The following is a 25563-nucleotide window of genomic DNA, read 5'->3' on the forward strand; positions in this document are numbered from 1 at the left end:
CTCTTTTTATTTATTTGTTTTTAAATATATGATTATTTTCTTTGAGAGTTAGTATTTAAAATACAGAAGTCCAAGTCATGAAAATAAATTGAAGGGCATACACAGTAAACAGCCTTTCCTAGCTTTAGATAAAATGTGCACCTATTATACATGAACAAATCACAGATCACATAGAGTGAAGACAAACTGTGCTAGTTTGGGTGCTAGTTGCCCCCAAATTACTCTGTAATACATGTAAACAATTGTGTCCTCTTCTGCTCTTGTGTTGGTGTGACATCAAGTGCAATAGCTGATGCTGCCTCCCCAGCATGAGGAGAAAAAGTGCAGGCTTAAGGGCATGTTTTCTATATGTGCAGCCTGGTCCTTGGCCAGGGCATTCATGTTCAATCACAACACACAGCAATTCCTTTGTAGGAGAACTCTGCAATCCCTGCCAGAAAACAGGAATGATATGACAAAACCCAGTCCCTGTATCCCTTCCACTTACTTTCTGTTCAATTTTTATAACTCAAGAGAAATCAAATTGCCTTCACCTTCTGAGCAGAAGCTGCTCTCTTCTCCTGCTTGGCTTTCATTTCTGCAAGAAGTCCACTGCCCATCACCTGCACGCCGTACCTCCGGCCTCCTTGTGGGCTTCCTTTGCTGTCACCTCTTTCAGCCTTTGCAGCATCATCTGGCTGCATCTCCTCCAGTGAGTCCGGCGTCTTTAACTCCTCGGATCGCTCTGTACCACCATTCTGCTCTGCAGGTTTTAGCTCCTTCTTACTGGAGTCCACCACTTGACTTTTTGAAGCAACCTTGGGTGAGGAGGGCTCCTCAGCCACCATTACAGTCTGAGGACGTTCAGATTTGGAGCCTCTTGATTTGATTAAGTTAAGGAAGCCACTCTTCCTTGAGTCCCTTTTCTTCTTCTCATCACCTGCTTCACTGGGCTCACTGCTCTCTGAACTTTTAGTCGATGGTCTCCTAATAAAAGACACGGACATTTTAATCTCTTCTTCACTTCCCTCCCCTATCTGTTCTCAACAGTACAAAATTACTTCTCCTGGGCAGAGCCAACCATTTGTATGATCTATAAGTAGCCCGAGGCTCAGACTAAATTAAAACCTGAACAACTAACATTACTCATACAGTCTTAAGAATTCCTGGACCAGCCTTGTGCATGGAACAATGAAAAGTAGCAGCCATGTCATCTGCACTGTGTGCCTGTCTGTTTCCAACACCAGTGAGGTGTTGCTTCAGCACAGCTCTGCCTCATCTGTTTATGCACATACAATTTCACACTGTTCTGTTTCCAGAGAATGTCATCTCTAGTTTTCATCTACCTGTAGTTATAAGGAGGATAACTGAGGATAACTGATCCAAGCACAGAACTTGCAGAGGCTTTGGGGGAACAAAATAACTAGTTGATAGAGCTGTCTTCTCTTAGAAAGGAACACAGAGACAACATCTTTATAATGCAGATGCTCATCCTCAGAAACAAAACCCAACAAAACTTAATTAAAAAAAAAAAACAACACCAAGAAAACATACAAAAAGCAGCAACAACAAAAACAACAAACAAGCAGTCAAAACCAAATCAAACAAAAATCCCCAATGCTGTTAAGATTTTCCCAGGCACCTTACAGGCAGAGTATTCATGCTTAACGGACAGCTGAGCGCATTACATTTCTGCATATGAGCACCTCAACTGGAAAGACTCATCAATAAAGCAAATAGAGACAGCTCACGAGAGCAAAGATCCATGAGTCAAGCACATGGCCAGGGATACGAACACAAGGATAGCGAGAGATCATGAAGACATCTGAAATGAACAGCTAGTGGGAGCCCAAGGGAAACACTGTGGGATGCTGTTAGTCTGCCAGTATCCTGAATTTAATGTGGTTAATCCTGGTTAATTCAAAGCTACTGTGATTTTACCAATACACACAGAATATCACACATGGCTTCCTATGTCACTACACATTTTTGTAATACGCCAATTTTAAAACATTTGCTTTTCCTGACACAGTTACCTATCAGTTAACACCTACCATTTCCCTTAATGGATGTCACAGACAATACAGAAGAGGTAGTTTCAAGTTGCCCAGAGTTTCTCATTTATTTATATAAGTATTTTTGTGTGTGTATAAATGCAAACGTACATTGGTGCACAAACTTCTAGCTGCATACAACCAGCTACATAGAATGATATAAGCTATTTTATCCCTCTGTACAAAGCTGAAGGAAGTATGTCTTTCAGACAAATTTATTACCAGAATCTGGAATATTTAAACTGCTTTAAAATATTTAGCATGTATTTCTAAAACAGCATATATCTACTGTCATCTTTCACAATCCTGTTTGTGCCTGATCAGTACTATCTACACAGACACACTTGTGTGTGTACTACTGGCAATGGAGGGATGAGCCACAAGAAATAACACGGCTTTGCTTTAGATCTAATGGGCTCCACTGACACGTAACATTGAGCCAGCTAATTTATAAACGTACCCACGAGTCAGTAGTCCACACCAAAGAGTATATTGAGGCAATTCATTTCAAACTAGTCATTTTTAAGGAAGGGTAATTTAATTCATTGCATTATCTTAGACTAACAAGGCATTTTCTGACTTTGCCTAGATATTGAGAACAGAATTCAAAAACAACTTTTGAGTAGAATGGATAAGCTAGTAGTATAGATTAAAAAAAAAATAAATTAAAAAGTAACAACAAACCACATGAAGTGAACTTACTTTGAATCCATTTTTGTGACTTTCTTTGTGAAAAATTCATCCACACCTTCATCTACTCTTCCCATGAGGCCATTCTGTTCACCATCTGGAGGCACTCCAGCAGATACCTGACAAAAGAAAATCTCTCTATAGCATAAAATAACCGACATGCTTTTGTTTATATGATAATTACTAAGAATCAAGATGTTATTGAAGTCATGCACTATCAACCAGACCTCAGTTCAAAAGAAGCACCTCAAAAATTCTCCCTTTACTCAGACCAATTGAGGCACTACAGTAAACGCAAAACAACAGAGGCAGGCTGGATCACAGTTGGATACTGCATGAAGTCAGGAATCAAATGCCTTGTGCTTTTGAGAACAGATCACACATTTTGATAGAAACAAAATAAGCAGCTAAGAAAAAAAATATCCTGATCTGTGCATGTACAGTGGTTACCTTCAGAAAAAGTGTTTTCAACCACTTTTTGTTACCCTGTTTTCTCCCTCTTTCTAAATGTTCATTTCAGTATAAACCCTGACAGAACTAAAAAATCTTTCCTTTGCCACCCACCCCAAGTTAAAACTTTACTTTTATTCCCTCTTGGCTTCCACGCTAGGATATCTTACAAAGAACAAATCATTTTTTCAGCAAAGCTAGAAAAGTACAAGTTGCAATCATCTGAGATCCACTACAATAAAAAATTGAAATAATGGGAACAGGAAACAAACAATTCCCCAACCATTTGTTCTGGTTGGACACGAAGTCAGAAAGTTTGGCTAAGAAAATCGCGACTTGTAAAGTGAAAAGCAAAATTGACTGAAACTTCTGATACATATCAATCAGTATGGATCTGAGACTGTGCTTTCTGCATCTCCAATGCTTCTCCAAATTACTGCTTTCTATAGCAGCAAAGTGGCAAAAACATCAGCAAATCAATTCTGCAAACAATGACAGTCTACTTGTGATTCTAGTCTTGAGCATTTGGCTGTTTGAAAGCATGAAGCAAGCATCTTACGTCTTCTGAATTTTTGTTTAGACTTATTATTAAGAACTAGCAAGGTCCATAAAAAAGGCAGAGACAAAAAATTTTTAAGCTAAAAAAGTTCCTTTCAATTTCTGCAACTAATTAAACTCCTACTTCCTAACTCACTATATGCAGAGGAGCATTCTGAGAACACTGCATTGTCATGGAAAGTAGCACTTCCTTGTTACAAGAAGTAAGCTTTTTGTTTTCATTGAGCAAGACATTTTATGTTCTGCTCATCAGCCTACCAGCAGAGCACTTGCTCTCCCATGACCCTATCCCTTCCCCACACCTATGCTAATGGCACAGGATGCACTGAGTAAGTTCAAATGAAAAGCAAGTTTAGCTATTCGGAAAACATGTGCGTTCTGCAGAGTTGGAATCAGAAGAAGTAAACACAGATGTGTTTTCCCTACAATGTCAAGACCAGTATGTCCTCCTGTTACCTCTATCTTTCCTTGTAAAGCTCAAGGGAATGGAAAGTTGGCTTGGATATCCCCCCCTGCTTGAAGGCTTCACCACTTCCAAGCGGTGGAAAAGAGTTTGCCTGATGAGATCTTTCCCAGCATTAAGGAGATTTTCAAGGATCCTCTCCTCTGACACTGCCAAGGCAGAGACGAGGCCACAGACATTCATTACTAGGCAACATAATTCAGAGAAACAACAGCAGCCCCTTGATAAGGGTTATTTTATCACCTCGGTTCTTCTCTGTTGCCATGAGATAGCTCTGTAACTCCTTCAGATCTGTCCTGACATTCCCTGAGGATAAACCATCAGAGAAATAAATCTTCATTGATGTGGTATGCCAAGGAAATGGAACTGTGGGAACCCCACACATGTACACTTGGGTTCACACCAATGCCTTTTATAGACAGATAGTGCTCTGTTTTGCTTTTCTAAGGCAAGCTCCAGCATGAAAAGCAGATCTGTGACTATGCAGATTTGCTGGCCCAAACATCATTTTTAGATAGGGAGCTGTGGGAAGCTGGGTGTCACAGGGTAGCACCTCTGAGAGCTGATAAAAATAGGAATTCATGCCAAGTTACCAAGTCCTAAAGCAGGAAGAAAAGAAAGGATTAAGACTTAACAAATCCTTACAATATAACTGAAAAGTCTCATGGTACTTTGTGTGTTCCTAGCAAAAGGTGCACATGCTATCAGAAAATGCTTCCACTAAAATAAAAAAAGCAAATAAGGATAAAAGCTATCCTGGGTTTAGGTTGTTTCAAACAAGACAAAAAGCTTCTAATAGGGATTATACACTTAAATACGTGAATATCAGAAGAATTGAGAAGCTTGTTATAGCCTTTAAAGGCTATAGTTTTAAAACGTTAACATTCATCCTCATTTCTTCATAAGAACTGACTCATGGCAAAAAGCAATCAACAGACAATATCATCAGCAATACTTTAACACAGACTTACTGCTGCTTGGCTGGGCTGCTGTTTTTTATTCCTTTTGGGCCTTAACTTTGTAAAGTGTTCAAGTTTTCTCCCTTCTTCCGATGGCAACTCTGAAATGAATCCAGAAGTTCGTTTGTCTGGCCTGCTGGAAGGAAATGGTGGGTCTTCTATATGGATAGGTACTTCTTCCAGTGCTTTATCTAGATCAAATTCCATTTCTAAGAGAAATCAAAACTTTCTAATTAGGCTTAACATGCTATTAAAAAAATAAAAAAGACAATGCCATTCCTCTCTTTTGTGGATAACAGTTATAAACGCGTACATAGAACGTACTCAGCCACAACACGTTTGTGAGCAGACAGAGCATTATGTGCAGACATTTAGTACCAAACACACTAGAAGATTCCCAGAACAAAGCAAACAACGTGGGCCTCAAATGCAATCCAGAGCGAGGGACGGTCTTCTGTGCTTTTGAATAAAGAACTACCTAGAAGAATCTCAGCAAGCAAAGGAGTAAAAATGGGTTATGAAATTCTCACTTACCAAAAGCTCTGGACACCGGCCGGAGCATTCTACTGTGAATACTTTTCCTTTTTGATTTAGGAGTCATCTATCAATATAAAATAAAAGCAAATAACTTCAGTGGACAGAAGAAATGACAATGAACAGTTTTTCCCTTCTATATAGCAAATCTCTTCTCACTGGGTTTAATATCATGAAGGAAAAGGTTTTTCCCTCCCCTCCTCAAACATCTGTAACATTTTCTATATTGGCATTATGTTGAGCTGACATTGAAAGTGAACCAGGGAGGCAATTATTCTTCACATTAAAATCTCAGATTGTAAACAGGATGGTCATCTGAATTGTTCAAGCATTAACTCATTGATCCTCAACTGTACAATAAGGTAATTATTAATACCTCACCTTTGAGTTCAGGATCACGAGGCACAGACAACTGAAGTAATTACTGTGTCCTCTATTGCATGGTTCATGACAACACCAGGGATGGTACTCCGACTTGTTTTGGATTTTGTTTTCAATATGAAATATACCTGGTCAGCTAGCAATGTACTACTGAGAATCATTAAAGTGCCTGTGCCTCTGGACACAATCATAGAGCTCACCAAGTGTCCCCAGGAAAAATACAGTGTTGGAGCACATAGCCCTTCTTCAAAATACCAGAAATACCATGCCAGGGTTAGCAATATCTCCACTAACCATATGACTCCCTGCACTTTAGATATACTAATGTATGGAGTTATCTTGGTGTACATTCAAGGTATTTATTGAAAATTATATGCTGTTACTCTTCTCACCTTCACATTACCCCTCCCTCTCCCTCAAAAAGGAATGCATTACCTTCAGAGCACAAATGCCCAGACTTCAGACCTGCTTTTGTTATTTTTTGAAGAAAGTCACCCTTATTTTCTTGCCTGAATTCTTCCAAAAGGTCTTGCAAGGCAAGACTTTTTTCTACAGGAAAGAGTGTGTCCATTTTGAGCCTCTTAACATAGCTCAACATTGTAATAGTTTGCAAAGAAAAGCTAAGCTGCATGTTTTATAAGGAGTTAATTAAAAATGATATGGCTCTTGAAAAGATGGGCTTTCTTTCTGGTAGTCAGTCATACGTGCTGTCTTTAGAGGCATCTGTTCACTTCCACTTATTTTCTAGTCCTACTGAATGGTTTCACATCTGGGTTATCAGTCAGGAAGCTGGATTTTGTTATGGCTCATAACTCATAAACAGAATTGATAATCAAGTTTAGCTTGATCAGTTTTATGAGAGCCAGAAAAGGAATAGCTGGCTTTAAAATGTCAGACATCATGAACTGCTTTAGTGTTTATTAGTTTTTCTTTAAGGAAAGTTCAGTGCCTACACTCACATGTACTGAATTTATATTCCCATCTGAAGTAGCTAGGCAGATTAAGTCACTGCTCACATGCTCAGATTTACAACAAATTTTTAGAAAGAGGAAAGGTATTACTGGTCTTCTTAAGGTCAGAAAAGGGCTGCCAGACTACAGAGTGGGCAGTGATAGCGCTGTCTGAGCAACAGAGCTGTGCTTTTATTGCCACAAACACCACTGGGAAAACCAGCTGGAGCTGGTTTCCACGTCTATATTTGACAAGCATAATAATTAAAACCATTTCATGATCAGACAGGAAATAGGTTGCCATCTGAGCAGACTTACCATGACTTTAATGAGAATGAAAAGTGCTGTTGCATCAAAGGGTTGAGTACTACTCTGTGAGCTACCAATAAATCAAAAGCAAGGTTTGTGCCATGACTCTGTACTAAGTGGCTGGAGATGTGCAAAACTTTTTCAGCCAAAATTGCAGTGCACTGTCCAAGGGGTAGGCAGCTGGATGGCCTCTGAAGGGTGCAAATCAGCAGGTGCTTCTCTAGATCAAGGGAAGCTCATGAGCTGCTGTCATCCAAACTTGGAATAGCCAAAGGCACTTGCACTTCATGCAGTGGTGAGCTTAAGTAACTCAACATTCAGGGGACAGCAATTAACAGTCACTATGGGCTACTTTTCAAGCTGCAGCCTGTTTCTCACAGTTAATGTATATTTGCATGCATTTTGGCCTGCTTGCCACTTTTTCTTGTGGTGCAACTGGAAATCACATCAATTTAATGCAGCAAATCATAAGCTCAAGAAGATCAAAAAAGAAGACAGGGAACAAGGCTAATAGGAAGCTTCTTTATAGCTCAGTAACTGCACAGCCAGAGGCCAGACTGCTCTCAGATGAACACAGAAAAGCTGAGAGCCCTGCACTGGCCCAGGGCACCAATTTGCCCAGGGCAAGTTTTGAAGTTCCTGTGCAGTGACTTGAACACTCCAAGATATTCCTGACAGCCAGGAATAGGATCCTAGAATCACAGAATCATAGAATGGCTTGGGTTGGAAGGGATCCCAAGGATCATTGTGTTCCAACCCCTTCTGCCACTGGCAGTGCCACAATCTCCAGATCCAGTACTAGATTGGGTTGCCCAGGGTCCCAATCCAACCTGGTTTTGAACGCCTTAATGAACGGAGCATCCACAACCTGTCCAGGCAGCCTGTTCCAGCATCTCACCCACTACTCCCTCTGTAAAGAACTTTCCCTGACATCCTGTCTAAACCTTCCCTCCTTGAGCTTAAAATCATTCCTCCCTGTCCGATCAGTATCTACCTAAGTAAAAAGCTGATTCCCCTCCTTTTTAAAAACCCCTTTTAAATACGTCCGTCAGCCTGTCTTTTAGGGGAGGTGTGCCAGCCCTCTTATCATCTACATAGATGATTTAATCTTCTCAGATAAGAAAATGCTCCTGGATGACCCTGCAGAGCTTGAGCTGATGATCATACCTCAGTCTCTTGGTCAGTGCTAGAACTTCCTACCAGCTTGGCATGATCCATCAGCAGCTTGGTTGCTGGGGATAAAGGCAAAAGGATAGAGATGCCTCCCACAGGCTTTAACAGCATGAATACCAGCTCTAGGTACGTTTTTTTTTGGAAAACCTTCTGTTTTCCAGCCTGTTTAGGAAGTGCTCAGATGAAAGGCTTCTTGCCAAGTGATCTTTCTAGATCGCACGCAGAGCAAAATGGGTCAAAGTATTAATTTAAATAGGCCACTGTGCTCTTTCTACGAAATACTAGACTTAATCTCAGCTTAATATCTCAGTTGCTGTGCAGCGCTCTACAGCAGCACAGCACATACCACTGCCAGAGGAGATGGCTGAACTCCCAGGGAAAGATCTCCACCCTCTTCCCATCACTGAGGGAAGCAGCTCAGGTTTGCCAGTTGCACACTTTGTGCCTTCACCCTACATACATCCCGCCCCACAAACACAGCTCAGCTTTCCTGCCTCACATTTCAGTCATGGCAACTGTAGCCACGTCCTCAAATTCATCCACACCTTTCAGTGACTTTCTGTAAGAGCATACCATCTTGTTTTTCCTTCTTTTGCCTGCTGTTCTGTAAGCAGGCTGTAGGCTGCCTAACACGGCAGCTAAAAAGATGCGTATTTTCAGTTTGTTGGAAGACCCTGTGGAAGTCTGCATGCACTCGTGCCACAGCACTCTCTGGAGATGGCTCCATGAAAATACCCTTCAGCTGTACACAGGAGTCAGCAAGTCTTCACCATAATCTCAAATAAAGGCCAGGTTAGTGCTAGGCAGTCTCATGTGTCCAAGCTACATTTCAGCTCCTAGGTTCTCTTCTAAGTCGGATCAATTCTCCAGACTGCCTCTTCTCACTCCCTTCCTCACAAAAATATCTGAGCGCTACATTACAAAATGTGGAAGAAAAACAGTGTCTTGGGAATTACAAACAACTAAGATCACATTTTAAATGCTTGAAGCTTTGTTTCCAATGCTAGAAAATAATGTGCCTTTAGCAGCAGCATGGTCTTAAGCACCCTACATTCTTTGACTATACAGATAGCGGAAATTACTCTCAGTGCTCAGGAATGTGCTCATTTCCATTTTTCTTCCCTCACCCTCCAGAATAATTTATATTTAATCCTTTTAGATACATGGATGCTCCATAATCCTCCTTTTCTTTTCAAAAGAGCAAATTAAAACAAATTAATGAACTTCTCGCTTCCTCTTGATACTCAGCTCCCCAGCCTGTCTCCCCTCATCCCTCCTTCCTGCAAAACTACACATGGAATTTCAGCTCTCAGAATGCATTAAGGGTGACAGCTGAGAAGAGCATTCAAAAGCTCAAAGTGATTCAATCAGACAAAGAAAACAGAACTGGCCAAACTCAGAGATAACCCATGACATCTCTTCCACCTGAAACTTGCTATGTCAAGAAAACTCTCACTCAAGCTCATTTTTAAGCCATTATTTCATTAAGCTGTGTGATGTCTGAATATTAAACCCAAGCAATAGAAATTGTTTCTGAGCAGTAACAATGGTGCTTAGTTCTCATCAGCTTGGTTCTCATCTCTGCTTGGTTTGGTCTCAAAGCCAAGGGATGCTTTAAACTCAGACACTGTGCTAGCTGAATCTTCCTGTGAAATCCAATCTCACCCCTGAACTGCTGTCTATTTCTCTCTGTAAGTGCAGATGGATGGCACTAGAATCTCCCAGGAGACTAGCACAGCAGTACAGAGACAAATGGAGCACAAAAATGCAAACAGGTAGGCCAGAAACAGCAGAGCTAAAAAAATACTTACACTTGTACAGCAGAGAGTCTCCATGCAGCAAAAAAGAAAGAAAAAAGAATATGAATGGGGAAGACAAAGCAATAGCAGTTCTCAGGAAAGGAGGCAAAACCAGAAGTTACCAAAATAAAGAAAAACTAAAGCCAAAACACTTAAAAGTCTCAGCAGGAAAGGTGACATGCAAGAATGAGGTAAAAAATCTTTTGCATTTCAAGATGCTACACATTTTGTGTTTCCAGTGGGTAATCAGAGAAGGATGTAGCCTTTCTTAATTTATCTATGCTAGGACAAATCCAGATTTTCAGATGTTTGTTTCCAGTGTGTGGCACTCACCAATGGTGGCAACTTGCTCTTTTAATGTAATATGGTTTTTTCCAATTTGCTGGCATCAGTGGTGAGAGAGAAGTGTAATAACTGATATTTCCTAGTCTCAAGGAGGCTTCTGAATCACAGAATTATGTAGCTTGTTGTGGAAAGCTGGAGAACATTGAAGATAAAGAAAATCTTTCTCGAAAGAATGAAAAGAGATGTAAATCCGTTCTCCTCAGGCTTTAACTATCCTACTAATAAAGAGATCCAAAGCAAGTCTATTCCTCCTTTCCATAAGAAGGCTTAGAGGTGAAGACCTTTCAAGCATTTTTGGCACAGCAGAATGATGCTATCCATTAATAAAGCATGACCTTTCCTCCCACTTTAAAATTTATAAAGAATAAAAAGCACAGCAATCATGAAATGAAGCAATCCCATATGGTGACTCTCAGGCAGCAGATTACTCATCCAGTCACACATCTCAATTTAGAGTAAAATGAAACAATTATTAGAAGTGTGGGTTTGTGTTCAAGTTGAATAACAACTGCAGATATCTGTACAGTAGTTGTGGTAGAAGAATATTCATGGTATGGTTTAAATTACTCTGCAAAGACACATTGCATTTTTAAATGGACACTGCACTGGCGTTTAATTATCAGCACTGAGAATAAACTGCTCATAACACAACATTCCTCATTTAGTTGCTTGGGGGGCACTAAGTTCAATTATGAGGTCAATTATTCAGTGCTTTGACATTTTCAGCAATAGTGATCCACTTGCCACAATTCATGCTTCTAAGCCTAACTGCAGTTAAAAGTTTTAAAGATTGGATGGCAATCTTTGAATAGCATGAGCAACATTCTTGCACACTGCCCCAGTGAAAGAACTTTCTCCCCACCATCCTCAGTTTTATTTTCATTTTTTCTTACCATCAGAAAATCTACACAGGAGTTCTCAGCTAACAGTGATTCAGGCAAATCTCATGATTCCCATTTTTATATGCCGTTCTCTCTCATCTTTATTTCCCTGCCAGAAGCCACTTCTGAATTTTAAGTCTCGTCAGAAATGACTATATCAAAATATCTCCCTGTTAAGATGGGGAGAGAACTGATTAGAGAATCAAGATTTCTCTCTTTCTAATAGGGACATATCTTGATAGGTTGGAACTAGCAAATATTCTAAGAAGGCACTGTATGGAAAGCAGAAATGTTGGAGTAGATGGTATTTTTTGAAACTAGAGCTCCTTCTCTAAAACAAATAGATTAATGGGATTGGTCACAATTACCAAAGAGAGGATGGCTAAATAAAAGGCTGGTCTACACAGAGCTAGCATGTAAGTGGGATACATGATTGCAATGATGCTGGTTGGTCAGACAATCCTGGTGCAGCTCACAAGCCCAAGAGGGACAGAAACACCAGGAAAGGAAGACATCTGCCCTGCAAAACAGAACTGCTTACCCGTGTGTGAGGAATTAAAAGCTGGCTAGCAACAAGGGAGAAGATTCTGCAAGTACTCAGAGCGTGTGTGCACAAACTACTTCTGGAATAAATAAACATTACGGTATTGGAAATGAGCCACAACTAATCTGGACAAGATGTTCTGAATGAATTCAGCTCTGAATGAAAGGACCCTGTTGTTTCAATAACTTTGTCTTCCTTTTGCTCATATTTTTATTTTTCTAAAAAATACGTTTGAAGTCTGTTTGTTGTTTCATAGGTTTGTATGCTTTTGGTTTCAAATTCCATCTGAATTTCAAACCTGTCATCACTCCTGGCCTCAAAAATTCACAGTAATTTAATCTTTACTACCAGGAAGTAAGGTCTTGCTGCAGAGAGCGCCTCCATTTTGAAATGAGGCTTTAACTGACCCAAATAACAGCAGAAGAAAGAATCTGTTTACCTCTAAATTTTTCTGTAGTCTGAAAGAGAGATATTTTGAGAGGAAGTATGATAAATTTATGAATAGGATTATGTGACACAATTGTCTACGACAACAGGGATTAGATTTGATGACTCAAGCTCTCTTCTATCCTTTTGGCATTATGTACACTTGATTTTTTTTATTTTTTTTCTAACTTCTGATTTCAAAAATCTAGTTCATTTCAATCTCCTTTTCGATGACAAAATGTAGCAAGATTTAAAGGTACTCTCTAACTGCCTTCCTCAGCACTGTCTCTCTATCCTCTTCTTGCGAGGCAGGTCCTTTATCCCCACAGTATGAAGTATCAATCTTGCCAAACAGAAAATCACAAGCTTCCTCTTTCAGACGAAATGAGAACCACAAAGCACTCTTGGTAAGGCAGAATTGTCCATATACTATTTTTCTGAAGACTTTCTAGATTTCAGAGTAAACAAGCCTGCTGCATACAGCACAGATAAGTAACCTGGACCAAGCTGATAATCTGAGACACTGGAAGAATCAAAAACTAGAAACTAAACAGAGCACTCCTCAACTCCTCCAGGAAGGCCAATGTGCCAGATATTAATCGAATCAAGAAGCATTAAGATCGCAGACAGATGTGAACTGTAGGAGCAGCACCATCAGAGCTTATTCTCAAGCTGCTTGCAACTGCCCCTTTGCCAAGGGTCTAGGTTTCACTGAGATCCTTCAAAAGATCTCTTGTTAACCTGCCACAGCAAACACCGAGCAGGTTATCTAAAATAGAGGCCATGGAAAGGTGAGCTCTGGATCTATTTGTGTTGAACACAGATGGATTCCACTGCTCTCTTAGTGATTGCTCAGGTGTCTCCTAACCCACCTTTGTGTAATGGAGCTTTGCCTTCAAAGCCCATCCCCAAAGCGGGTGATCCCAGCTGCTGGCAGTGCAGGAAAGTGGACCCAGTGAGGGACAGTCCCCTCATCTTTCTAGTCCAGTTGGGCTGCATGCGTGCCACCATTGCATGCAGCCTTCAGGAAGCAGCTGGTGGTTGCTTACATGGCCCTGCCTATGGACTCCACTCCATCCAAATCTTTGCTAGCAGTGGTGAATGGTGGGATGGAGCAGCCAGGGGGGTCTACATCTATGGATTGCACTGCTAAACGTGGGAGACCTTTGTCTGCCACAGATCAACTTCTCAGTAGGAATGTCCCTCTTAAAACCACTGCAGTAGAATTAAACTCAGGTTTCAGTGAGCGCTTAGAATGCTCTTATAATTGCAATTTTTTCATTACATGTGAAAGAAAATGATGGCAATTCAGCATCAGCAAGATAGCTGCTTCCACAAAAGACGAAACTACACAACCTCCTCTCCAGTCTCAATACAAATCTGGGTCTACTGAGACAAAACATAGCACCAATATTATGGGAAGACAAGCTAAGAGTAAAGTGCCACAATGCAAACAGCATCCCCAGCAGCTGCACTTCACGATTCTCATTTTAACCTATGAAGAAAACAGTCTCTAATTTACTTTTATTTATAACCAAGCACATAGAAGCAGCTCATCATATTCTTCGTTGATATTGCAGCAATAATGCACCCTAAATTGAGAGAAACAGCTTTGGTTTCTGACTCGGAAATCTCAGTTGGTTTAAAAAAAAACATACTATACGGCAATTATCCACCATCTCCTTCCACTCAATGATACCAAGAAAAGACACTGAAAGCCAGTAATTTTTAAAATTGTTTTAGATGGGAACACATAACCCCTTCATGAGCCTGAAAGGAGGCTAAACTGCAGTCTACACATGTAACAGGCACTGAATAACCACAGATAGGGACATCTAAAAGCTGTCAGGACACTGCAAAACTATACATAAATGAGCCTGGGAAAAGAACGGTGAAAAATATTTGGAATTAATGTAATCATAATACTAATGGTTAGCCAATCATATAAGCACACAACTTGCATAAGACATTCCCAAATTCTGAAGAATAATCACACCAGCTTCCTTTGTCTCTTGCTCACTCCTACATAGTGCTGTATGTTAGGGAACGTGCTTAGCCTGTGCTATGTGCCTCTTGGTGATGTTTTCACCAATTATTCTAGGTTGGGGTGAGTCAGAAATATTGCTAGTCTCCCACTGAGGTAGATTTGCTCACATGCTTGTGATGGAGCCTTTTCAGAAGATGAGAATGCTCTCATATGCCATTATGCCAACTCCTAGCTTCCCACACAGTATTGTGTTCACTATAAATAAAAGGCTCTTTTCTGCTAATGTATACGAGAGAGAAGCCAATGTGTCACCACCAATTCCATCTAGCATTCCATCCAGGCTGCTGCCATAGCCATCATCTGCTGCTCGCTTTCTCCTGCCACTCAGGTTTGTTCTGTGCACTCAGACAAGGGTCTAATCACCCTGCAAGTCAACTTGGGCATGAAATCTTCTCGAAAAAGCACCATTTTAAGCTGAATCAGCTTCTACTCCCAGTTTGCAGAGTGGCTGCACAAACTCCAGTGCGAGTGTGTAGGTGGAGGCTGGAAGGGAGGAAATGCCCTTTTCAGCAACAACAATGATTTTTTTTTTTTTAATTAAGCTGGTTGCAAAGCTGAAGGGTTGTATTTTTTTTTCTTTCTCTATTTTCTTTTTTATGTCACAGGAGAACATAATGAACCCAAAAGGAGCTGGGATTCTCTCAAAGTAAGCGTTTAGTCTTTCTTTCAAAAAGGTGCCGATGTATGCCTGAGACAATTCTGCTGCAGGTAAGTAGAGAACAAGAATCTGATGTGGTAGCAGGTTGAGAACTACTGAGTTTAGTTCTTCTTTCTGTAGTATCATCACACACACACATATATGCACGTGTGTTCTCTGAGTATTTCTCCTTCCACCAGTGAAACCAACTGGAGGGATCTTTGCTTTCTAATTTGCTCCACTTCCAATTTATTTTGGATTTTGGAGGTGGAGAACTTGCAAGTGGTGCTCAGTGAGTTTTCTTTAGAACAAACCAAAAAAACCCCCCAAAATACAAATAAATTTTAGTGTGAGGAGTGACATCTCTCACTTTCCTCTAAAAGCCCTATGAGCTACAAACACTTGGTCTTTCAAAAATCTATGTGTTCATAGCTCACATGCTACATCTTTGACAATGGCTAGTTGGTATATTCCCAGGAAGAAACAGATGCCACCTCTCTACAAGTGTTCTATTATTTCTGCAAATTATCATTTCTACCATACAGGAGAAAACTACTATTCAGTAAAAACTAAAACATTGATATGTTGTGCAGGGATTTTTTTTTTTGCAGAGGTGGTGGTGTTTTTCCTCTATTCAAGTCATAGAACTATCTCTAAAGTTAAAATTAGAAATAGATGAGAAATACCTAAGATTCATCTCAGGCATTCCTTCCCTATTAACTAATGCACTTTTGCAGATACACGGTTTACCATTCAATCTTACATCATATCAATCTTATAGTGAAATGCCTTGAAGAAGATTTATAATCAGAAGTGTGACTTACAGTGTACAATTCCTCTACATTTTTCAGACAATTTTCTATCATAGTCTTGTATAATGCAAAAAAGTGACCTTTGCTTTGCTCTGAAAGTGGTATCTAGCTTGGCTGTATGCTTGTTACTGACTGTAGTAATAACAATATATTGCTGAAATCAATATTTTAAGGACAACAAATACACAGAATTCTAGTAAAAAAAGCTATTTCCCTTGACAATTTTCTTTAAATAGTTGCTTAGCTGTGGTGATCTCCTTTTAGTACTCTGGAAGCCAAATATCCATCTGGAACCTCAAACGATGGAAATACAGCAAACACACAGGAATTGGTCTGTTTTAAAGCCTGTCTACATACTCTCAAACTCTTGAGAATAAAACAAACAAGCACCTTTAAAATGCAGCTGTTAAACACAGTCTAATGAAGATGCACCACTTCCTTTTCGTGAGGAATTATGCACCATAATGCAAAGAACTAATGGCTATGAAAGAATAAAGTACAACAGAAGTGCTACATCTAATTAAATCAATTATTATCTAGCCTAACAGTTACAGGTACTGAGATGCATGATTTTTAACTTCAGTAAAAAAAAAAAAAAGCTGTTTTCTTTAAAATTAGTTTTGAAATGCATGCATTAACTTAAAATGTGTCACTTGCCATATTCTGAAGAAAAAAAAAAGTTCTCATTTATTAAGTTAATTCTCAATTGAGTTTAAGCTTTGAAAAGCAGGCTGTGGTTTTCCCTTTAATCTGAGAAGAGAAAGTAATTTTTTGCATAAAGACTTCACATCTATTTTTCTTGCATGCAACTTTTATCTAATGAGTTATTACCATTGATGCAGCTTTAATTAAATGTAAACAACTAAGACAGGCTGTAGATTACGGAAGCAGTTTAATGTATTGCAGTGCTGGGAAATCAGAAGCTCTCAGGTCAGTAACATTCAAGCTTTCATGTCCCACAGTGGATCATTCATCACTCTATGTATTTTTTTCAACTCCTTTAACAGATGAGCTGGTATAACTAGCTGGTATAACTAACAAGTTTTTCATATCGTGGGCTCTCTGGACACAGTCAAAGGCTAGATGTGAATCAAATCCTATACTGAAGTTAATAAGCTTTAATTGCACAGTTAGTGTATGGTATTGAATATGTCCTAAATTCCACAAGAAAAATACTAGAAATAATGTTGAGAAGTTTTTTTTTTTTTTTAATCCCCCAGCACTGCATTTTGAAGGAACATTGTAATATTTTATTCAGTTTTGGAAGTTTATGTCTGTCAGCTGACAAGTGAATGGATGGCAACTCTCTGCTCTGGCATGGAAACCCCCACCAGCTGCAGCCAGTCTCTACCTTGCTTGAGAAAATCTAGACAGGCTGTAAAACAGATCACTACTGGTTTGTTTGCTGCCTCTCCATCATTTGAGGTTTCAGTCTGGAATGCTGGCAGTCCAACTTTTATTAAAAAAAAACATCTTCCCATCTTCCACTTCCAATGAGCGTATAAGAACAAATAGCTCATAAGCATTTTATTCCAAATCTACCTTGCTCACAATCATTCACCTACTTTCAGTGCTATACAATTTCTCTGTAACTATCAGACAAGCCAAGAATAAAAATTGAACCTAGAAATAGATTTTCCCCAAATTGTTCAAATACACCTTTAAGAGTGGCTGCTGCATAAAAACAAGCTGTTGTATTTGTTCCCTTAGCCAGAGGACTGCTCCTCCATATTTTTGCTGAAGAAAACAAGAAGAGCAGGCTTGCTGAAAATATTAGGTTTGCACATGAGTTCAATTTTGCAAATGGAAAAATAACAGCTCCCCCAAAATGGTGGTCCAAGTTCAGTGCCTCTCTGCCAAGCCCAAAATCTCTTGTTGCATGAACATTTTAACAAATAACTGAAGAAAACTGTCAGACTGGAAAAGAAACTGTAAAATAGGATAGTTTTCCTTTACTTCCCAGTGACATGATCAGTTCACTGCATGTTCAATAATTTTTTGTTAATAGAACTATATATGCACAAACATGCAGAACAGCAAGCCACAATTCAAGGCTTCACATTTGACGTTAGCAGAATACACAGCCAGGTGCACCATCTACTCACACAGCAAGGAGGCGTTTAGGGATTTCCAGTGGCCAAACAAGGCAGTGTTCTGGACTAATGCCATTTTGGATGTGGGATTTAAATAGCTACTTCTCATTTAAGATTAAAAATAATCAAAGGAAATTAGGTTCATAATTCTACTTCATAAAGCCATATGCTTCCCTTTCTAAGTAAATTTTTCAGCAGCATATCTGTTTCCTGCACTGACCTGCTGACAAAGCATTCACTGTTCCACAGGCTTGCTTATTTCCATGCAAACATCTATACAATACTTGAAGGCTGCCACAAACCTGGTGAAATTTTCTAAGACAATATCCAAAATCCATACAATTTTCCCAGAACTAAAATACATTACATTGAAAGTGTATTATTTTTCTGGGTGGAGTTAGTAACTTCATGCAAAAAAAACCTTAAGATTTCAAGAATTTTTAAGATGCTTCCACTACCAAGAAGAGCACTAGCTCGGTAAAAATCCCTTGGGGCTCTCTATTTATCTATGTGTTTTTACAACACCAACCAATATCACTTGCATCCAGGATGCAAAAAAAAGCAGCCCTCAAAAACAGACTGCAGATTTTAATAAACGGATTTTTTAGCAGTGACTAAGATTACTGCCTTGTGTTTATTTGATTCCTCTTTCTCTCCAGATATTAGGGATTGATGACAATCTGAGTAACAAAGGTGTTCGAATCTCTGTGCGAGATGAGAATGGATGAAGATACATAATCACATCTCAAGGTAAGTACAGTCAGCATCAAATGCATCTTACTGAGTATAGGGATCATCACATTTCCATTATTTTAATATGGCCAAAGTGAAAGATAACATAGCAATATAATCATTTCATATAACCATGATGATATGAGGTAGAGACAAGAGCTACTTTTCAAATTTTCAGCATCTTTTTTTTTACATGCTGCAAGAATAAATATAAAGGGGGGGAGAGGGGGTGAGCATGAAAATGAGTGCTTAGTTTATTTTTCCATATATGAAGTCAGCAAGCAAAAACTAACTTAAAAGTACAGGTTCATATCATCATCAGAAGCTACATATTGTTCTGGAATGCCTCCCTCCCAAAGGATTTAGGACTCCAAATGATTACTGAAAGTTAGCTGCAGAAAGCTCATGGAATTTGATACTATCTGTGATGAGCCAGATGATGCAGTCAGAAACACATGCCTCGCGGGGATTTGTGATGTTCATACAAATATTGCATCAAATCAGATCTTGATAAGGTAGGAGACTTGGAAGGGAGAGAAAACTATTTTAAACTAGTTCCAATGTTGGTGGGCTTTCGTTGTACAGCAAGGTCAATTCAACAGACAGCTGCTGTGAAAAGGAAAGATCTTGCCGCTCCTTCCCTCCAGCTGTAGTTGTCTGAATCTGCAGTTAATTTGTGCAGAGAGGTAAATCAAGGAACTTAATTTCACCAACAAAAAGATGCTGCCATTTTCTTCTGCCGTTTCATGTTCCTGTGAACGCGCACAGCCAAAGAGGCAGGTAGAAGGGGAAAGAAGAAAGACCATCACTTGAAGCAGTAACAGCTACTAGACTAAGTCATAACACGGAAATGCTCCTTTCCTCAAGTTCCTCACAACAGAATTCCATAACAGACTGATCTAGTGGAGGGCAATGTGAAGTTGAAAAACAGTAAATAAAGCATTTACTTGGGGTTCTCTGGGTTTGCACGCTGTAAACAATGACAAAGAGACATCTTTATAATACAGGTCACATGTGGGATTCTAAGGCACTCTAATGATTTATATTTGTCATTCTTACTAAATCCCATACTCTTAACTCAATTACTTTTGAAAAGCTTGCCCTGTAAGTTCACTTGCAGACCGGACTCAAGGTTTTAGGAATTCCTCCATCGATAGGAAAAAAAAAAAAAAAAAGATTCAGAAACATTAACATCTGTTCATGGCCAATAATGTAAGTTACAGGCAGAAGCCATTTTTGTCATGGCTCAGAGGAATTCACCTCAAGTAGAAGGAAGACAAAAGCAGAGATAAGCGCGTTGTCAGAGGGTAGCAAGGTCCCATTTATTCCTGCAACAGAATCTCTGTGAAACTGTGGCCTGTGAGAGACATTTATTAAATTAGTGTTATTACAGCGCTGCATGCAAGACAATGACTCTTGTATACAGGTAGTAGAAAAGCAGCAGTGGAAAAAAAGGAAAAGCTTTTCCTTTGCTTGGCAGCAATACGTAGCTCAGACAAAATGTACACAAGCTAAAGTCTATTTTTTTTCCTAAAAGTCAGCTCTTACCTTCTGCTTCCTAATACCATGAAATAGCCAAAAGGCACTCTGAAATATACTTCTCTTCCAGTGATCTGTATGCCTAACCATATGGGCCATGGAAATGTGTCTTACCATGCAGGTGTCCAGGTCCTCCAAACGTTCTATCTCTGTTAACTCTTCAACCGTGATGATAGAGCGTTTAGTTGGTTTTTCTTCAGCTAACTCAATTTCCAGTGATTCCTGCTGTGGAAGTGGTTTGCCACGTCTGGTCAAATGGTCAGCCTGGATCAAAACAGTCAGTCAGGATAAAGACAGGAATACATTAATCAAACTTAAAGAAAACAAATAAAATCAAATCAGAAAGTCTGGGGAATTCAAGAGGTCATAGATCCCTGAAGACCACTGACAAATGCAAAGCTTTATTGTGTATATTAATCTTCACACAGTTTTGTGTGTTTTTTGGGGAGGATGGAAAATCCCTTCCTTTACACATTATAAGAAGGAAGTGAGAAAGAAGGGAGAAAGTTCAATGGAAAAAAGGAAAAAGTCAAATAAAAAGACATCAAGCTTACATCATACTTTTGACTTATAATAGCATTAAAAGGTTTCCTCAAAGTTTGTCTGCTGTCTTTAGTTATAAAGAAAGAGGTGGAAGAGAAGGTTTCCCTTGGATAATTTTTTAAAATTAAATAATACAAAGACATGTACAATTTCAGCTAACATCATAACTGTAAGTATACTTGTAAAAAAGAGTCAGAGTAATTTGCTCTACACATAATGCATACAAATAATATTATGGAAAACAAAGTTATTTTCTACTAGATAAAGATGAGTTTGTAATGGGACAGGAAGGCCAGCTGTTAAGAGACTGGTGACCACAACCCAATTACAGTCTTCATTAGCAGGAGAGGACAATCCCAACAGGAATAAACATTTCTATCCCAAGCAATGAGTATCTCTGAATGGAATGCTAATGCCAAGGTAACTTATTAATGGCCTCATGGCAAATGATCAATATCTAAGTGACAGTGGAAGAGAAGATGAAAACAAAAGATTGAATAGCAGGAATTCCTTGATGATTATTAAATGTCCAAAACTGCTATGTTCCCTTCTTCAAAAAGTGGGACAGCTCTGCTAAAAGTAAAAATTAAAAAAAAAAATTTAAATTGAAAAAAAAGAAATCAGAGAATGACTTAGATTGGAAGGGACATTAGATCCCATCTAGCTACAGCCAAAGCTGCCCAGGGTTCCGTCCAACCTGGTGTTGAACACCTCCAGGGATGGGACACCACAGCTTCTCTGGGCAGCTTGCTCCAGAGATCATTAACAAACCTTGAAGTTGTATTTGTTTATTTATTTATTTATTTAATAAAGTACCAGAGAGAAAAGTAAAATGCCTTGTCAGATCTGGATAGCAAAAATTGTTAAGAATACAGAGAATGTTAGATAAGCCACTCTGGATTGTGAAATAATTATGAAATATTTTCCAGTTCTATTGGTAACTAAAGAGATTGCTGAAAAACATCCACTCGGAGCAAGCATTTGAAGATCAGCTGATCCAAGTAAGTTAGTCATAGAAGCTTTAAATGCAACAGATAGGGAGAGCTGCAGTCATCCAGTGGACTGTAGTTCTTTTAAACACCAAAAAGGGTAAATGGATGACCTGAGTAAATTATAGCACATTTAGTATAGTGTCTGTCTAGGAAAAAATAATTGAAGAGATGTTAAAAATTTATCTTTAATCAGACTAAAGTGTCTGGAATAATAACATGCTAATCATCATCACTTTAGTCAAACAGAAGTATTGTCAAATAAGGCTCCTTCCTCCAATTTACCTCAAATACAACTCTGTCAATGCCACATACACAGACGTGTGCAAGTGGCTGAACTAGAACTACACAGTGCTCCAATTAAGGAATTGGTACAGATCTGTATCAGTTCATTCAATCTTTGCTTTATTAAGAAGTAGCTGTTAGCTCTCAAATTACAGCTTTAATTAACACTAACAATTTCCACAGGCATTAGAGCATTTTTGAGATCCATACTCTTCACTGTTGTCATCAAAGGAACTACCTGAAACAATCAGCAGAGAGCAGAAACATGGGAGAATGCTAAACACTAGAATGGACATCTTTCTAATGCAAGCCAAAACATATCACACAGTACACCAATTCAAATCAGATGTGCGTGTCCTTAAAGAACAAAGAGCACTGCCATTAGCTATGGACGCAATCATGAAATTCAGCAACAAGTATCCAGAAGCCATTATTGGTGGGGAAATCTACAAAACCAATGTAGAAAATCTGCCCCTAACTCTCCCATGTACTGCAGAGGCACTTAAGTGGCTACCATGGCAACAGCTCCTTGAGAAGAGAGCTGGTGTGTTCTTAATAGGATGAGAGGTAATGGCTTTAAGATGCACTGGAGGAGGTTCAGGATATTAGGAAAAACTTCTCTGAAAAGAAGGTGAGACAGTGGAACAGACTTCCCAGTGAGGTGGTGGATTCACTGTCCCTGCAGGTATTCAAGAAGCATGGAGATATGCACTGAGGGACACAGATTAGTGGCCATGGTGGTGATAGGTTCATGGATGGATTTGGTCATGTCTGAGGTGTATTCCAACCTTAATGATTCTATGATTCTTAAAATGAGCTATCAACTGAAATTCAGACAAAAAGAAGAAATTCCTATGCCTTTGGCTGTATAAATATGAGGAGAAAAGAATCTCAGACAAAAATAATTTCACTCCAGTGTTGGTTAAATACCATGCTGGATAGCCTGTCCAATTCTGTATTTTATAAGAGGCTGTTAAATAGCTGCAAGGTTGTTACTGAAGGGACTCCAAGGCCGGAGAAAATGACTTATTGTGCAAGAGTCAGGCTATGCCCAAGTTGTGCAATACCACAGGACAGATTCAGCCCAGAGCTCATGCCAGCTGAGCCTGCTCCAGAACCACCTGGAACTAATGAGTGTGCCACTCGCACAGCAGACTGATGTAGTTACATAGCTCCTGAGACCAGAGGCCATGCCTTTTCACAATGCTGCTCTGTATCATGAAGACACACCCTTAAACAACTCAGTCTTTTACTTTATGTTTAAAAAATGGTTTAAGAAAAAGAGCGATTCCATTTCTGCGTATGAGGACCATTGCAAAGAAGAAATAAAAAGGAATACACAGTTCTCTAATATTGTGGAGAAAATCATCTAAAAATCTCATGACTGAAAGCTGAAGCCAGATAAATTTCAATCAGGAGAATGACTACACAGTGGCTTCCTTAAAAAACAGTACTGAATTCTCCTTACAGAAGCCCAATAAGTAAGAAATCAAAAAGGTTTTCTGTGAATAAAGTTGCTTATTTCTTCTTGATGAAGCAAATACCTTTATCACAGATAACAGTGCCTCCTGACAGCTCAATACCTTCAAGTAACTCTCAGAGTGTTTCCTTCCCCATGTTTCTATTCCTTTCTCTTCAAACTCGATACCTACATTTCTAAAGTAATCTCAAGATGCATTTGTTTAGGAAATAAGGTCTCAACAATTTCCCTCTAAAGAATGAGATCTCATCTCTCATTTCACAAGCAACCAATCCCTATCATCTTGCCAGGACAGCTATGGCATTTAACTGAAAGTCAAATTTACATTCCAAAGGCATTTTTTATCTTTAGATCTGATAATATTGCAAAAGGTAATATGGCAAGCATGTAACACACTCTCTTTTGATGCTGTTTCCCTCCTAAAGAGGGATCCCATGATAATTTTTGAACTTACGTCAGTGACAGCAGTAAAAATATGATCTATTTCAAAATTCAGCTATGACAAGGAGAAACTAAGTAAGTCATGAAAGTAATAGCACTGTTAAGATACTTGATATATTCAGCTATCAACCATAAAAATACTCACCAGTTTGTGATGGCAGTGGGAAAGTGCATCCAGAATTTCATCTACAACTCGGTCAGACAGGAAAGAAGCCACTGTCAGCTTTACTTCGCTGTGTGAGGATTAGAAATGAGACAATTTTAATTCAGACTGGATAATTTTGTCTTTATTACACATTCAACAGTGCAGTGATTATCCCCTATGCCGTCACTTTATTTGAAATAAAACATCAGAGGGTGTGAGGATACATGACTGCAGCTTTCAGAAATAAACTTATGAATCACACAATAAACACAAGAGCCTCTGTACCATATTTAACCTGCTTCTAACATTTTTCTAACAGCTGATGTGAAAACATCTGGGTAAGAGCTGAATAAAAACCACATGTGAAATGCAGTAAGGAACACTCCACCGCTGATCAGAGAAACACAAATGTCAGATGCACAGGATTAAGAGAGTGTTGCCTGTTTAAAACTACTGCACTGAACAATTACAATCTGTTCACTCATTTCCTCAGCTCCTTTGTACTTGTAACTTGAAGGGCAATTGTACAGTGCTGGTTCTCCAGTCTTTGCCATCACTGGTTCATTACAATCTGCTTTCTCTTTTGCTCTAAGTAACCATCTTCTGCCTTATGAGCTTCATGTCAGTCATCCCTATTACACTGATGTAGATGGCATACCAGCACACTGGCACACTTGATGGAGGTTTCACTTGTGACTTCCCATCAAGGAAGCATACACCTTGAATTGCTCCCTCGGGGTGTCCTCTTTGAACACAGCACAACAGGCTCAAGTAGTGGAGGGGACTGATTTGCAGCTGACAAGCACACAGGGCTGAGCTGCGGCCTGAAGCTCCATCTCCCCTGACCCTTTGGCTTCTAGGCCAGCTGCTTCAGCTGATCCTTGCCAGCAAGTACCATAATTTATTTTAAGATTTTTATGCACAGTTGGAATTGTTTTGGAACAAAAACCAGCAAATTCTGTCTGGGGCTAACATTTCTACTGAAGAAGGCCTGGGGAAGAAAGGTAAGAAAGTCCTTCAGAAGGTGAAGCAATGCAAGAGAGGTGTAATAGGGACCAAGCCACAGTGCGCAAAGAATGAGAGTGGAGATCTTCCTCTGTAATCTTAATATCATTTTAAAATAATATAAAGTAGGAAGGGTTACTGTGTGACATCCTTGCCTCACTGACAGTCTCGGCTTCTAGAAGTAGAAAGGGAGAAGGAGCAGGGCACTATTACTGTCTTCGGGCAGATTTGTTAGATAGGATTAAAGTGAAGAAAAATCACTCCCTGAGACATTTTGAACACTGAAGGCATAGCTAAAGTATTTAAGACCTGTTCCTGCC

At 39.3% G+C, this 25563-nt stretch overlaps 1 protein-coding gene across 5 annotated transcripts in view; it reads right to left on the reverse strand.

Annotated features, from left to right (window-relative positions):
• Window positions 1-25563, reverse strand: part of CARMIL1 (capping protein regulator and myosin 1 linker 1) — a 173698-nt gene that overhangs the window by 13909 nt on the left and 134226 nt on the right. For 3 of the 5 annotated variants that reach the window (XM_052703340.1, XM_052703338.1, XM_052703341.1), the window contains exons 28-34: window positions 24239-24326; window positions 20470-20619; window positions 10312-10329; window positions 5688-5754; window positions 5166-5362; window positions 2736-2842; window positions 534-966 (exon numbers count right to left, since the gene is read on the reverse strand). In XM_052703340.1, the coding sequence (XP_052559300.1) occupies window positions 534-966; window positions 2736-2842; window positions 5166-5362; window positions 5688-5754; window positions 10312-10329; window positions 20470-20619; window positions 24239-24326 (1060 nt within the window). The remainder of the gene's footprint in view (window positions 1-533; window positions 967-2735; window positions 2843-5165; window positions 5363-5687; window positions 5755-10311; window positions 10330-20469; window positions 20620-24238; window positions 24327-25563) is intronic. The other 2 variants (XM_052703339.1, XM_052703343.1) reach the window with 1 other exon arrangement.

Source organism: Tympanuchus pallidicinctus, unplaced genomic scaffold, assembly GCF_026119805.1.
Source record: "Tympanuchus pallidicinctus isolate F22 unplaced genomic scaffold, pur_lepc_1.0 scaffold5, whole genome shotgun sequence".
Lineage (NCBI taxonomy): Eukaryota > Metazoa > Chordata > Aves > Galliformes > Phasianidae > Tympanuchus > Tympanuchus pallidicinctus.